Below are 16,869 nucleotides of genomic sequence, written 5' to 3'. Positions count from 1 at the left end.
GATACAACTTAATTGTTAATTCTAAGTGTTTACTAGTTTATTTTATTATTTTCACTAAAAATCATAGCCTTAGCAAAATTAAAATAAAAAACAATATCAATTTTAACAAAGTAAATTATTTTTGGACATATTAATTATTAGTTTTTGATGTTATAAAACAAATTACTATAGTTATTTTTATCTTATTTTAATTAATAAAAAATTAAACCTCTTTGAATATTTCAATTAAAAATATTATACTATTATCTAATATTATTTATTATTTCAAAATTATGCGTAAAGCATAATATAAGTTTCAAAATGGAAAAAATTATGTTTAATAAATTATGATATAATATATAAAATATATAATATTATTATAATAAATCGGATCGGATCGACATATATCCATATTTGCTCCATTTAGTTAACGGATTATCGAATTCAGATCTTAATCGGATTATTGGATTGAAAACTTAAATTCATCTCCCGTTAATTTCATTAGATTCAGGTCGAATTCAGATCAAAACCCAATCCATTGACAGCCCTAGTTGTAGTCCCCCCCCCCTCTCAGGCCCAACAACTTTTTTTAAAGGTATTTTTTATTTTTTATTTGGTAAAAAATCAGTTTTTTATGTGTAAATTTTTTTTCCACGTAGTAGCCTGATTTGAAATTTAATAGCCCGATCTTGGATTCAATTCTGGATCCGTCCCTGGTCGCATTGCTCTTAATTGCGTTCAAAATCAACCGTGCATTAGAAAAAAATTCCTCAAGTTTTGGTGGCGGCTTCTGCAGTTTCGTTCATTTCATATATTCATATATGTGCATTCATCTAAGCTACACAGAGAATTTTCTGCACATATCGTAAATTTTATTGCGAGGTTCTTGAGTTGATCAATTATACATAAATAAAATAGGATACTTGTAATGTTAAGTTTTGCTTGCTGCTGCTGCAGCATCCTTCATTTCAAGCAAGGCTTCTTCAAAACACCGTACTAGAACTTGGGGGTCTGGAATTATGTCTTTGGCCACCAGGACTTGCATATCAGCTCTCTCACCATAACTCACCATATGCATAGTAATTGCCTGCACAGCCAAGAACAGGAGTGCCGTGGGGGTAGGTGGGGTTAAAATTTCCATTAATTTCTATATATACATAATAAGACATTTGTTAAATGGAAACGAAATACATCCTACTAGCTTGTTTGGTAGATTAGATCGGACATGATTACTTTTTAGTTCTATCTAATACTATGTATTGAACATGCAATACATTCATAAGAAATCTTACATGAGGTAAGGCGGTTGAATTTGCCCTAATGTATGTCACAGGGTTGCCTACTACAGTAATCTTCTCTCGAGGGCCGATTACGTTTGAGATAGTAAAGGTTGTATTGCAAAGAATTCTGTAATTAAGAATGCTGGCAAGCTACAACACCAGGAAAACCAGAAATCAAGATTAATATGTAGCAGCAAAAACATGTAGTTGAGCTGAGTTGGGCAAAAAGTGACCTTTGCCCCAAAAAATGACATGACGAAATGCCCAAGTTTGTATGAACACGGGGCCTCTAGAGATAACTTTTTCTTGTCGATCATTGATTTGGCTCTCTTAAGAAACTCGAGTGGATTTGAACCACCTTTATGGTAGTAAATAGGCAACAACATCATTCCAAATTTGTTGCCCCAACGAGTTCCCGAAACGTTATTCATCAACTTTGATATATCCTGAAATGAACTAGTCATTTGTTCCGTCCCAAAAAAATAAAAATAAAAATAAAAATACATACAGGATATGCAATTGAGATCTCACTCTTATGCATATGAAATAGCTCAACTTTTATACAAGATAATTCGGTAGTTCAATAAAATTAAGAAATAGAATCAGACCTGCAATCCTGGTTGTGGTCTTAAATTAACCATGGCAGCACCTGTGAGTTTAAGCCCCTCTCCCAATGCTAGAAGAAACAAGTAAATCCAGTTTAACACATCGATATGTCCTCGGCATTTTCGCAAACATTAATGGCACATTAGATAGGACTAAAAAAATAAAAATAAGTTAAAAAAGTCTATGTATTTTATTATTATGTAACAAATATATCTAGCGACTAAAATTAAAATGAAATTTACCTTTTGGTGATCTGATGTCCAAGTACCTCGAAAACCCGCAAGATAATACCCCGAAAAGAACATCATTAATGGTCTGCATTTTGATAAACACAAATTCAGGCTTTATTGTTATTATTATATTTGAGTGTGTATAATAGTTAAAAATTACAACATACAAACAAAAAAATTTACTGCAAAATGAATAATAGTAAGAATGAAACGAAGGTACTTCAAATATACGTGTGGATTAGGCTTTAGGTTTACTCCATAATAGTCACTTGTTCGAGTTCCCTCATGGCCAATGAGGTGAGTATCAATTTGTAAACTTCAAAGTCTCGTGGAATTAATTGAGGTGCGATTAAACTGGCCCGAACATTCATGATCATAAAAATAATAATAATAAATATATATACACACACACGTGTTGATTGAAAATTAGTTGCTAGTCAGCTTTACATTTGGTAGGTCAATTGCTATATAAAAAAAAATAAAAAATAAAAATAAATAAATAAATATGTTGAGTTTATATATTGTTTTATGAAAAAATAAAGGGTAAATAGCACAAAACGTCCCTAACTTTCAATGTTACTGTGTAAAACGTTCTCACCTTTCATTTTTTAACATTTTCACCCCAATATTCGCATTTCATTGCATAGAAGGACATTTTCATCCATTTTTCAATAAAAAGACGACTTTACTCTCATATTCAAAAAAAACAAAAATAAATGAAATAAAATGATAAATAATTAATTGCAACAATAGTTCCAAAATTTCAAAAAATTACAAATTATATATATATATATATGTAAACATTATTCTCCTTCCACTATCTTCTTCATTTTGCACCATGGGAGCTTGCAATGAGTTAAAATTCATAAAATATAAGACACAAGAAACAATTTTTTTCATAGATCAGACACAAGAAACAATTTTAATTAGTAAAAAATCTCACAATCAATTCAAACATCGGATTCAATCAAATATTAACATAATTCCGCAGACCCACAAAAGGAAAAAACCAAAAAAGGGTACCCCTCCGGTTCTTGATCTGGTGTCTGAGATGATGGGAAGTCCCAAAAAAATTTTGATAGTGTTTTCGAAACTCTCTTTTATTGCATGCATTTTTTGTTTTATTTTTTTGGGGTTCTAATTTCTATGTAAACAAAATCTGAATGAAAAATGATGAAATCCAGAATCTACCTAGATTCAGAATTTCGTAATGTATACGTGTCGTGTAGGTATAATTGTACCGGAGAGGAAAAAAAGTTGATGTGAAAAAGTGGGGCGAAGAAAAGGGAGAGACATATGTGAAAAGAGCACCAACTATTATTTTCATTATAGAAAAAGTTTCTCGTTTAGCAGCAAGCTCCCATGGTCAGGGGCAGACCCACTTGTGGCCGAGTGGGGTCGGATGCCCCCACTCGATTTTCAAATTTTTTTTATTTTTCTTGAGGGTTTTTCAAGTTTTTCAGGTGAAAACCTATGATTTTTTGATTTCGCCCCCATTGAATTTTTATCCTGGGTCCGCCCCTGCCCATGGTGCAACAAGAAGATGGAAGAAGAAGATGAATGATTTTTATCATTTAATTATATATTTGTGATTGATTTGTATACTTTTTTTAATTTGAGATTATTGTTGCAATTAATTCTTTATCGTTTCATTTCATTTCTTTTTTTTATTATTTGAATAAGAGGGTAAATTTGTCTTTTTATTGAAAAAATTGATGAAAATGACTTTCTACGCAATGAAAGGTAGAAATAGGAATGAAAATGTCAAAAAATAAAAGGTGAAACGTTTTGCACAATAACACTAAAAAGTATGAACATTTTGTGCTATTTACCATTTTGAATAATTTACAAAAAATCATGGTAGCTAGGTACTATTGTATGTGAATTTTTTTATGCATTTTCTTTTATTAATTATTTTTTATCATTTACCTATAATCAATGAATTCATGAACTATATTTCAATATTTATTAAGAAAATGAATCGTGTATTATAATTGCAGCTGGACACCATTAGTACTAAGTAAGAGTTTAAATTATTTATATCATCCTGTTGCATTATAATGATTATAATTATATAACTTCGATTTGTAATTTTTTTAATGATACAAGTAATGTTTTAACCTGAAAAATTTAGATTAATATTAATGATTTAACTTATATGATAATTAATTTTTTTCTTTATTAAATCGTGATTTAAATCAAACCAAATCAGAAAAATGATTTGGATTGATTTGGTTTAGAAATTGAAGTGATTTGATTTGATTTGGAAAAATTTTAAATCGCTTAAAACAGTTTGGTTTGAAAATTTATCTCAAACTGCCTAAATCGAACTACGTTCGCTCCTAGCGATGCTCACGTACACTTATACCCTGCGACATGACCAGGGCCCACATGTAGCCCTCACTAAGTAACATAAAAAAAGATAATTAACACAAAATGTTCATACCTTTCAATGTTATTGTGCAAAACGTCCTTACATTTTATTTTTAGGCATTTTCACCCCCACTTTTCACCTTTCATTGTACAAAATGTCATTTTCATCGATTTTTTCAATAAAATGACGATTTCACCCTCCCATTCAAATAAAATAAAAAGAAAAGATGAATTACCAACTGCAACCGTAGTCCTTAAATTTCTAAAAAATTATAAAGAAATCATAAATTCTCCACCACCACGTTCACAACCTACTTAGCTGCCACCTATAGATCCACATAGCACCACCTTTCAACCACTATGCCCACTGGACTCCACCACCACCAACCTCGCCTCACTTTCCCACCATTCTTCGACACAGGAATTTGAAAGATTGGAGCACTTAGAACCCACCAATTTTGGTCAGACAGCTCTCGCCATACATCGCACCCTTAGAGAGATTTGGACAAGATATTGAAACGATTGAAGGGATAATTTATTCAATTAGATTCATACCCATTGTCATTTGGGTTTGTTGATGGTTCGATTGATGCCAATTTGGGAATTTAGTGTTGTGGGATGCATGAATTGAAGGGGAAGAGTTTAGTAAAATGGATGTCGCCTCTGTCGAATGTTTTAGAATTACAACAATATGATTTGAGGCGGTTTTAATTGGTGTAAGGCCATGTATAGGTTCATTCAGGCGAGGGGTACTCGTAGGTGACGGTGTGCAATATGGTTATTTTGGACAGATTTGTAACCAATACTATAGAGGAGGATGTTGGGGAGAGTGAAGCGAGGCTGATGATGGTGGAATTCGATGGTTGTTGTGGCCAGAAGATGGTTCTATGTGGATTTATAAATGGCTGCTTGGTGGTAGTGATGGCAACGGGGCAGAGCATCCCCATCCCACCCCGTTTGTTGTTCCGTTTAATTTTTTTTATTTTTATTTTTTTACATTTTGAAAGTTTTGAATTATATTATTATTAGATAATAAAATACAAATTTAAAATAAGTTTTTAACGGATAAATTGTCTAGAAATAAAATTATTTTTAATTTTTTTTATTTTTTCTTCACGAGGCGGGTTCGGGACGGGGCAAATTGCCATCACTACTTGGTAGGGTTGTGAAAGTGGTGGTGGTGGAGAATTTAGGATTTATATATAATATTTTGAAAAATTTAGGATTATGATTGAAATTAATTAATTGTTTTAATTTTATTTTTGTTTTATTTGAATATAAGGGTAAAATCGTTATTTTATTGAAAAAATAGATGAAAATGACCCTTTGCCCAATAAAATGTGAAAAGTATGGGTGAAAATGTCAAAAAATAAAAGGTACGAACGTTTTGCACAATAACATTGAATGGTAAGGTTTTTTGTTGTTAATTACCCTAAAAAAATTATACAATTTTATCAATTGTCAGCCGCTAAATCCTACGGTGCTAAATCATTAGACGAGCAAAGATATAATAAATCATTACACTTGTCCTAAATCAAACGGTTTGAAAAACACTAACCGCATCGGTCGTAGCTTTTTTGATGGTCTTCATATCGTCAAGTCTAAACTTCGCCGTGGCCAGCTTCCGCGGCCAGAGCTCCACCCCCGCGCCGCCGCTGACGACGGTTTTCTTGTCCTTCAGCCACAAAGACCTCAACATAAACTCCAAAACGTACACCAACGTGTACCACACTACTTTCATTAATGTCCACAAGCTCCGCCGCCTCCTCGGTGTCGATGAGGTTCCTACTCCGCCAGCGGTCGGCAGCTGCGAAGAATCATCAGCCCTCCGGCAGCAAGAGAGAAGCATCGACATCAATGAAATTCCATCTCCGAGAGCGTGGTGCAAGCGGAAGACCAAGCAATTGTGCGCCATGAGTAGGTGAATTTCCCACAGTGGTTTATCGGTATTGAGTGGAGAAGAAACCGAGAGATCGGCAAGATAATCGTTGACAGAATCTTCGTCGGAAATGGACGGGTCATCAGAGAGAGGTTTATCGAATACGAGGACATGGCGGTCGACGTCGACCTCCGTCCTACGCCAGTACTCGCGACCGGAGGAGTGTTTGACCATTAGACTGCAGAATCTAGGGTGTTTAAGCAATACAGAGTTTTTTACTTCGGCTTTGAAAGCGTCGGCGTCGATTGGATTCTTTACGCCGATTAGGCAGTTGATAATTTGGCTCGTTTCCGGCTGGAGGAAGAGCCGACCAGCCGGTGTTAGTGGCTCGTCTCTGTCCATAAAAGAAAGAAAATAATCTGTTTTCTGTCCGGGTATCATGTGAAACTACTTATAAGGGTTTCTCTCTCGCCATAATTGGTGCACTGTCACGCATCATTTTTTCGTCTATTCTCGGATACATATATTTTTTTAAATAGTCAACTAAATAAGTATACTATTTCGATGAAAGAATTTTATATATGTAGAAAAAAGATTATTAAATTTCTTTTTTTTNTAAATAGTCAACTAAATAAGTATACTATTTCGATGAAAGAATTTTATATATGTAGAAAAAAGATTATTAAATTTCTTTTTTTTGGAAGAATTAAATTATTTGTGGTTATAAATCAGTTGCCAAAACTTCGGGGAAGTGTATTTACTCTATGATTAGTCTATATACAGCGATATTATACAATTTTTGGTTGCATCTTGACGAAGCAAATGTTTAGCATTTAGTTAAGGGTGACTATCAATGAATGCGAGTGCTAAAGTGACATTGCATTACGCCTCTCTGTGTTGAAAATTGCAAGGATTCAAAGGTGTTTGCTTTTTGTACGATATATCTACATCATTTATAAATTATTAGTCCATTCCAATATAGTTTTTCTTAATGAGATATACTACTTGTAAATCTACCCTCTCACATGAAGGAGGATTCACCATGTAAGAAGGACTTACACTTTGTTATACATGTAACACCACTCTTTTTTCATATTGGGTAAATTAGCACAAGTAGATTCTAAACACAAGTTGCAATTTTCAAGTTTGAGTGGCTGTAATTACAAGGGTAACCATAAAAATCACCCTTCTCTCTATAATCACTCACCACCACCACCATCTCCGCCCGCACAAACTACGACCATCAAAAGCCGACCACAAGCATCATAAAAGGCTCAACACTATTTGCATAACCAACATCATTGAACAAAAGACCTTGCTATTTGTACATCAAAATTTACATAAATGATTACATAATGTTCATATGATACTCTCTCATTTGCCGGTCTAAAACAGCCAACTTTTTCATTCCATCTTTTCTCTCCACTTCATTTTCAGTAACCGTTTATATGCTATTTTTATATACAAGTATTAAATTTTTTGAAGAAATACTTGAATTGGCGCAGGAATCTGTCTACGAGGCAGGGCGGGGCTACAAACTTTATCTTTCCGACAATTTTTTGCCAGCAAAACACAAATCAAAGGTCCCCAATGATTACACACCGCATTTTACATTTTAGGAACATACTACACCCACTACTTGATTTAAGATTTTTAGCAAGTTTTGATAAAATTCGATGAAATGCATGATTAAAAAGCTGGTAAAATTTGTTAGCCTCATAATATGAAAAATGAGTTTTAGAAAACAAAGGCAAACAGGAGTTACATGTTTTTTGTTAAAACTATTTTAAATACAGGCTGCTTCATCAAGAGGTTAGGAACTGGTTAGGCATTCAAGAAGGAAATTCTTGGCTAGTAGATCATAACGTAGGTAATTAGTTTGAATCTACTAAAATTGCAAAGCTTAACAAGTAAATATCATTGAATCCACTAAATATTAACAATGGACAACACTCAGAAAATAACTAAAGTTTCCAAGTATTTATATTATTGAAGAGTGCATAGAGGGGGAGGAGAGGAGAGAGTTTAAAAAACCATATTTAGGAAACCTAAATTCATCTCAAGGAAAATGCCGCAATTCAAAATTTCAACAGAAGTTAACAATCGATGCAACATCATGCACTAATTGTAATTCAGTTATTAATGAAGGAATCCAAATCTCTAACAAAAGATTCAATATAAGACAAGCCAACGTCAATACAACTATACAACTAGCATAAGCTAACAGATTTTTATTTATTTATTATTTTTTTATGACCATGGAGTGTCCAGGCCAGCTTTGCGCACCTCGACTGATACCACGAGGTCCTGAAATTTACAGTCGGATACTCACTTCAGTAGTCTTAAGGAGACTCGAACTGGTGACCATTGAAGAGCAAACCTAAAACCTAACCACTGAGCTACAAAATCCATACGTTTATCTAAATAACACACCAGATTCTAGGCAATCAAATACAAGTTGATTTCAGAATCATCCATCTGTAACTTGCACAAGAAAGTGGGTGATGCTAATCAATTCCGCACAACAAACTCCAGCTAATTAGGTTTCCCCAAGGACCCCAACATGTATCCACCTACTCTACCCTTCCTAATACAATTATACAAATCTAAAGCAATTGAAAAGAACAACTTTTGCAAATAAATGAAGGACAATTGACTACACTTCCCCATAAAAGTATATACAAATCTAATGCAATTGGAAAGAACATGAATTTGGCAAATAAATGAGGGCCGATTGAATTCATGGATTTGAGAAAAAATTTGCTGGAAATTTAAAGAAAAATGCAAATACACTACTTAAGGGTTACTTTTCAATTAAATGCATGAGCGTCCAATTAAAAAAAAAGAAAAAACGATAAATACACGAGGACGTCTAATTCCTTAACATTGTTTCGCGAACAATTCCAACGAAAGAAAAAAGGTGAGACTGTCAACAAATATTCTGGATTCACATCACTAGAAAACATATTAACCCAATTATGACCAAAAATTAATTTAGATAGACACAACGACAATAGAAAAAGTTTAAGCACAATTAGATGTTCTCTCTCTACTGTGGGACAAATGATTTTGTTTTGGAAATTGATTCACAGTTTGATGAGCTCCAGTAGTCTAGAAAATTACTGGATTTTGTTGGGTTGGCATTCTGGAAGGAAGGGCAGTCACAGGGAAAAAATTCCCTACCAACGAAAAGATAAATAATGAGATCTCTGGAATTCACGAAGTCGGTAAGTCAACCTAGTCTTATCCATGTTATCAAAGGATTTCCTGCTATTATTTCTAATATGGAATGCGTCAATCATCCACTTTGAAATCATATTGACCAATACAGGTGATATTGTTCCTCTGAAATCTTATTGACCAATACAAGTGACATTGATCCTCCGTTGATCAAGTATTTCGATTTTTCGGGAAATATTATGATCATCCAATAAGAAAGGTTTCCATTTTACAAATGAATAATTTGAAGACTTATTGATTCTGACAACTAATTGTAGAGTTGATCATCCAGACCTTCTCACCTGTTTCAGCCTGTGCTTTAGAAATTGTTTCAGCATAATATAAGAATTCGAGTTTAATGATAATAAACCCAAAACTAAACACAAGTAATGAAGGGCCAAAGAGATCACAGATTATAGGTGCAAAAAGCATTTAGAGTTATTAAACATGCATAACTATTATTTAGCTTGCAATAAAACATAACAATCATCACATCCAGTAGAATTAAATATCAAAAGAATAACAATGCAATGAACCATACTAAACATAAAAGCTATCAACCAAAGCAATTGCAATTAGAAATTGACATGTATTGATTGATGGGGGTAAGAGTCTATTGCAAACGGAAATAGATAGCAAATGATCCAAACATAACGGATAGTTCCAAAAACTTAATTTAATCCCATAACAAACTACAGCCGATGAATAACCATGTTTGAGATAACAATTATAATAAAAGCAACACCACTACCAGTGTTTCAACGGTAGGATTTCTGAAACCTTGCACGAGCACCACGACCACCAAACTTCTTGGGCTCACAGCGTCTGGGATCTGCCACAAGCAGGGTCCTATCGTACCTGACGAGGATGTCCTTGATCTCCTTCTTGGACTGCTCATCCACATACTTCTGGTAGAAAGCGACGAGGGCTTTGGCAATGGACTGACGGATAGCGTATATTTGGGAGGTGTGACCACCACCCTTGACACGTATGCGCATATCCACTCCGGCAAACCGGTGGCGACCGAGGAGGAGAATGGGTTCAAATGCCTTGTAGCGCAGAATTTCCGGTTGGACCAACTCGATGGGGACACCGTTGATCTTGATCAATCCACGGCCACGCTTGCAGTGGGTAACTGCGACGGCAGTTTTCTTCCGCCCGAAGCATTGTACGGATTCTGTTTTCGACGCCATGACTAAAGTTGGCTCCTCTCTCTGGCGAAGGAAAACCCTAAACCTGGTGCAACTTTTGACAAAATTGGATCGGAGCTGATGGCGATGAATTTATACTCCTAGGAGAGTTAGGGTTTTAGGGTTGAAATGGGCTTAATTCATCGAGACCCGAAAAGAAATTCTTGGCCCGTTTCAATTACACTACATGTGTCATTACACCTTAAACATTAGATAAAAAGAAAGAAATAGTAATAGTAAGTAATGTAAAATTAATTTCGTAGCAGCTTATTCGAAATTTCAACGGTATAACGTATTTAATTAATTTAAAAAAATAAATGAAATGTTAAATTAATTATCTATATATAAAGTGCACTAATTTTTATTATTACCACTTGAGTTAGATTTTGACCTCAATTTCTAAATTTTCTTTCTCCCTATTTTTCACAATAAAAAGAACAGACAAAAAGAAAATATGGATAATATGAGTGAGTCGAGGTTTCTAAAACCCATGCACAATTCTCTTGGCAAAGGTAGGCTGCGTATCTATGTCAATCAGGACGATTGCCAAATTTACAACTGAACCTTTATCAAGTTCATGTGTGTCATTTTTAAAATCAACATTAAAAAGTTTCGTAAATCATTAAATCAATATGATTTTCAAGCTCGGATCAAACTTAACTCAATTGTTCTACATGATTTAACTTGCTCGAAGTTCCTCCAAATTGAATATATGAAATAAATATAAAAGCAAAACTATCAGAAATTTTAATTTTCAAAAAATATTCAAAATTTTAAATGATATACTTTTCTTTTTCTCTTGAGAGGAAAAAAAAAAAAAGAAAATTACAAAGCATAGTCGGTGGGCCCATTTTCTTGCATGTATGCTACGCAATGACCAACGAGCATACCATGGGGACGCTGTGGGCCATGCGCAGTTGCATTATTGAAGAAGAGCCAAAACCAAGAAATGGACATTTTATCATTATTACTGAAACGCAAGCATACCTTTTAAAATGCTTAAATTAATTAAAAAAGTTTTCAAATCCGACAATTTCTATAAGAAATTCAAAATACGTCCCACCGTAGACAACAATTCCCTGCAATTTAACATCACTATCAACAAAAACTAATCTCGTTTTCCTGTCGTTGAGTTGGTGGAGTAGGTGAGTGCGGAGATCTTTGATCACGAGTTTGATTTTCACTACTAACACTTTCTCGGTCGAACCTTTCGCACAGAACTTTTCTAGTACGGTTCACCTAACTGGCGTGATTTGCAAGCTATTACGTTAGCCCAATGATTTACCCAATGCACACTCGATGTAGTGATGACAACGAGGTGGGGTGCCCCCACCCCGCCCCGTCCCGTCCCGTCCTGCTTGGCCAAAACCCCGTCCCGCCCCACCTCACCATAAACGGGGCGGCGCAGAGAGGGGCGGGGCAACTTTTTGTCCCGTTTGTTGCCTTGTTTAATTTTTTTTACATTTTGAAAGTTTCGAATTATGTTATTATTAGAGAATAAAATACAAATTTTAAATGAGTTTTTAACGGATTAATTGTCTAGTGATAAAATTATTTTTAATTTTTTTTTTTTTTTTTTTACTTTTTCTTCATGGGGGAGGGTTTGGGGCAGGGCATCCTCGTCCCGCCCGTCCCGCCAACCCGTTCGGGGTGAGCTCCGTCGAGGTGGGGTAAATTGTCATCCTTAACCCGATGGTTAACGACTGCGAATTCTCCCATCATAAAAAAAAAAAAAAAAAAAAAAAAAAAAAAAAAAAAAAAAAAAAAAGTTTGATTACATTTTTGTAAGAATGAGAATGAAAAATATAGTTGTTACGAGTAGGGCTGGACATGGTCCGGTTCGTTTCGGTTCTAACGAGAACCAAACCGATCCGAAATTTTCGGGTATTTAGTAAGTGGAACTGTCGGGTCCAAATTTAATTATGGAACCGTTCGGGTTCGGTTCCATTCGGTTCCGTATTATAATTAAATTTTTTAATATATACAAAATTACATTAATTTTATTAATGATATATTTAATATTAGCTCTTACAAAATAACGTAGTACAATCTTATGTGTCTTTTACGTCTCTCTTTGCTAAATTCTTCATAAATTTGATTATTAAAGTCACGCGAAAAGAAAGATAGCGAGCTCAAAATAATTAAGAGAGATGCTGTAGAGCTTTAATTCGATTTTTTCTAGTAAAAACGACACTACAATAGAGTAACAGATTTAGATAAAATTGATGTCAATTTGATTAAGTTGCTTTTGAACAGAAAATTAGAAATACAAAAATCATATTTTGTGGTTTGAACTAAATTAACTAGTTAACAAATTTATTTAGAAAAAATAAAATAATTTTGCTTATTTAAAATAAATAAATTTAAAAAATTAAGGAGATTCGGTTCTTATTCGATTTTTCGGGTTTTGGCCTAGAACCAGAACAGAACCGTACTCGTCGGTTCTTGATTCAAATACCCGTTCGGGTATTTAATTTGAGAAGAACCGTTGGGTTCGGTTCAGTTCGATTTGGGTTCGGTTCAGTCGGTTCGGTTCGGGAGTTTTGTCCAGCCCTAGTTACGAGATTCACACAAGAGATGGAAAGTCAAATATGATAGTTTGATATGATGGATAACGGTTATATTTTTTATTTTTGTGGCAAAAAAATAGATAACAATCAAATTCAAGTACTTACAAAATCACAACATAAACTCGAATACTAAGAAGACCTTGTAAAAAATATTTATAAAATCCTACATCGATTCAATACCGAAATATCAATTTATATACAAGGACATGAACTGCTCATTTTAATAAATTTGACCTTTTAAGTCTGAATACAATATCAAAGTCAATTAATTTCAAACTAGCAATTTGATTCAAATTGAGTGCTCATTTGATATTGCTTTTAAGTGAATATAAGAAATGAGTGTTACAAAATTTGTGAATATTTGTACATATAAAAAATCTGTTTGACCTACCTAAAAAAAAGCTCATTCAAACACATAAATTTCAAGATTAATGTTCTAAAATGAGCTGCTATACGACGGAGCATGTTAAGAGATAAGTTCCATATCGATTAAATATATAAATATTAAGAGCTTTGAGCTACTCATATTAATTAAGGTTGATATTTTAGAATGAAATCTCAAATCTTAATACTTACTTAATATAGTCACTACTTACCAATTATCTAAATTATCAAAATCAACGGGAGAAATTGTTCATTGTATTAAGATAAGAAGAATGAAGGTTTCAAAATGATAAAAATGATAATTTTTTTTAATTGCATATTTAACTCAGAAGAAGGATTTAAGTTTGAATTTTCAATGTTCAGAATAAAATGGAGAAAAAGGAAAAAGAGAGAGAGTTGTCAAGAATTTTGCTTTAGGTCCTAACTTTAAATCTGGTTAAAAATTATACTCATTAGATGAAAAGGTAAATTTGACTTACATATGGAAGAATGCTTTAAAGATAAAAATAAAAATAAATAATTCTTCATTTATTAAAATGAGTATTCATTACTTAAATTTTCATTTTAATCAGTTTAATATATCAGACATATTAAAAATATCTATAACAGTCAATATCTCAATTCACAGGATTGATAAAATATTTTGAGCTGCACATGTCATGAACAACTCAAGTATGTTAGAAGCGACTTCTGTCATTAGTCCAATTTTAGTCATAATTTTTTTTTTTTCAAATTCTGATATGAAAAAAAGAAAAAGAAAAAAGGGAACATGCTCAATGAAAGGAAGTAGTAGAGTGGTTTTTAGAGTGAATTGTCCAAATGGTCACTGAATTTTGTAAAAAGTTTTCAAATGGTCATTGAACTTTAAAAATCAGCTAAATGGTCACTGAACTTTGCAAAAGATTCCTACAGGATCACTGAATTATTAAAATACCTAAATGGTCACTGAACTTTGTAAAAGGTTTCCACGAGATCACTAAGTGACCATTTTAGTTATTTTCAAAGTTTAGTGACCATTTGGACAATTCACTCTGATTTTTATCTAATTTATTTAGTAAGTTATCGTGAAAAAATAAAATAAAAATATTGGTAGCATTTGAAAATGCAAAATTCTATGTTAAATTGAATGCAGTGCACTCAGCCTATCAATGAATTTTTATTTTTATTTTTATTTTTTAATTTCAGGCTCCTTTTTAAATTCAAATTCTGGTAACCGTGCCTTCATTTCTCAATTAAGAAGTATTTGCCTACTTTTACTTTTGAAAAAAATATCAAATATGTGGCAGTAATATATTTGCAATGAATTTTGGTACTTTATAAATAGAGCCGTCACCCAAAAAAAAAAAAAAAAAAAAAACACACGCACACACAAACAAGAAGATGAAGAAGAGAAAAGATCAAAGATTTTGTTTTTGTTTTTGACGATCAAATAGACAATTTCTATCATGAATGAATACTCAAGTGCTACACCATACAAGTTTAGGAATTCAAGTGCAATAAAATTAAGTAGAGGACCTACTTACTTCATGTCCAATACGTTAAACTATAGCAGTAAATTTTTTGAATTTTCACACACAAAACAAGATGAGATACACGCATTCAAGAAGGGTAAAATACGTAGCTCATGAATAATTTGAAGAAGGGTCCACATACTGCGAGAATTATGCTCTATTCAAGTAGAATTATAAAACTAATCACGTTTTCTACAAATTAAAGTGATAACCGTGGTCTTACAGCGAATCATTACCTTAAAATGTAACGTTCGTGTTCAGAGTCCTCAATGATGAGACGGTTAACATAGTCACAAGATTAGAACCTGCTTGCCAGGTAGATGTATCATCACATTCTGACAAAAAAAGGTAATAAAGTTGTCGATTGCATTGAAAACAACGATAACATTTCAACACGTGTAATAACTCAATTGTTTTAACATTTATTCTAATTTTATAAAATACTCAAATATGGTAAGCAATAAGAGGATGGATAATGCATGTACACTTGTCACTTGAGTCCAACGTCGTCCTTATTGGCAATGTGGTCATTTGAAAATATCACCAAACAATGTTTATCTGATGTGGGTGTATTTCCCCCAAATAAAAAGTAAATAAGTTATAAATTAAGTAAAATATAAAAAGCTATTTATACTAATAGCTATTCATCATAAGTAACTTTTTTTGTTTACAAGCAAAAAGCATACTTAGCCAGCAAAATCAAGTTTCAAGCTTTTGACAAGTCTAACTATTTAAAAAAAAAAAAAAAAACAAACAAACAAACAAACGTAAAGCGTGATTAAATAATAAGGTCAGATTTTAATATAGACGAAACTTATGCGACCCTTTTAGGACAACAAATTTTTACAATAAGTGGGACCCACCCTTCTATTAATGAAAATTTCTTTAAGGTCCTTAAGGTACGGCAATTTGTTAGATGAAGCAACATTTTTGGCTTATGGTATGTTGGTTCAATCCTAAGCTAGTGAATTATCCTCTCCATCTACAATTTTTTACCACCCTCCTTCCTGTATTCTACTACCTCTCCCCACCCACTCCAACCCTACCCCACCTCTTCCACTATTTATACTGTCTGGCTACTCACAAAAACTCGGTAGTAAATAAGTTTCTAATTTATTTTTCTCTTTTGCTCAAGCTAGCCATGTCTGAAGGAGGAAATGGAAATGAGAGATTCTTATGGGATGATGATCAGTTATGGGATTTTCAAATTCCAGGCAACACAGGAGTAATTAGTAATCAACATTTGGACAGAAGGATGATGGATATCATCAATATAAATAGCCCGGATAATGAGGTGGCGAAAGATGTTCAAGTGCCAACTCCAACTCCAATGCCACCGCCACCGCCAAAGCAGCCAGCCGCTGCTGCAGGGAAGAAGAGGAAAGCTGCAAGTGGTGATGATAAAGATAAGGGGAAAAAAGTTGTCGGTGAATCTGATCATGAAATGCATATTTTGACGGAGAGAGAGAGGAGGAAGAAGATGAGGGACATGTTCGCCTCTCTTCATGCTTTGCTACCTCAACTTCCTGCAAAGGTAAGTTCATTAATTTTTCCAAATAGAGTAAAAGTTCATATATCTGTATCTACGGTGTCCTTGTTGAAGCTAGGGTGTCACATCTATATATAAATATATATATATATATATATA

At 33.4% G+C, this 16,869-nt stretch overlaps 3 protein-coding genes across 3 annotated transcripts in view; 1 reads left to right on the top strand and 2 right to left on the bottom strand.

The window, feature by feature from the left end:
- Positions 1–775: 775 nt before the first annotated feature.
- Positions 776–6,863, bottom strand: LOC111410623 (O-acyltransferase WSD1-like). Its single transcript, XM_023041059.1, has 6 exons — positions 6,027–6,863; positions 2,108–2,180; positions 1,868–1,935; positions 1,493–1,705; positions 1,272–1,409; positions 776–1,066 (listed from the first exon to the last, which is right to left on the bottom strand). The coding sequence occupies exons 1-6, from the start codon at positions 6,786–6,788 to the stop codon at positions 911–913; spliced, it is 1,410 nt and encodes a 469-aa protein (XP_022896827.1). The 5' UTR covers positions 6,789–6,863; the 3' UTR covers positions 776–910.
- A 3,272-nt stretch (positions 6,864–10,135) lies between these two features.
- On the bottom strand, positions 10,136–10,839 carry LOC111410622 (40S ribosomal protein S16). The gene has a single exon (XM_023041058.1). The coding sequence runs from the start codon at positions 10,757–10,759 to the stop codon at positions 10,325–10,327; it is 435 nt and encodes a 144-aa protein (XP_022896826.1). The 5' UTR covers positions 10,760–10,839; the 3' UTR covers positions 10,136–10,324.
- Positions 10,840–11,210: 371 nt separating this feature from the next.
- The window catches only part of LOC111411444 (transcription factor bHLH95-like), a 7,234-nt gene continuing 1,575 nt past the window's right edge, over positions 11,211–16,869 (top strand). The window contains exons 1-4 of the mRNA XM_023041976.1: positions 11,211–11,268; positions 12,357–12,426; positions 15,483–15,537; positions 16,357–16,755. Coding sequence (XP_022897744.1) covers positions 11,211–11,268; positions 12,357–12,426; positions 15,483–15,537; positions 16,357–16,755 — 582 coding nt within the window. The remainder of the gene's footprint in view (positions 11,269–12,356; positions 12,427–15,482; positions 15,538–16,356; positions 16,756–16,869) is intronic.

This window comes from Olea europaea, chromosome 15, assembly GCF_002742605.1.
Source record: "Olea europaea var. sylvestris chromosome 15, O_europaea_v1, whole genome shotgun sequence".
Taxonomy (NCBI): Eukaryota; Viridiplantae; Streptophyta; class Magnoliopsida; order Lamiales; family Oleaceae; genus Olea; species Olea europaea.
The sequence above is the reverse complement of the archived record's forward strand: the minus strand, read 5'-3'. Positions and strand labels throughout refer to the sequence as shown.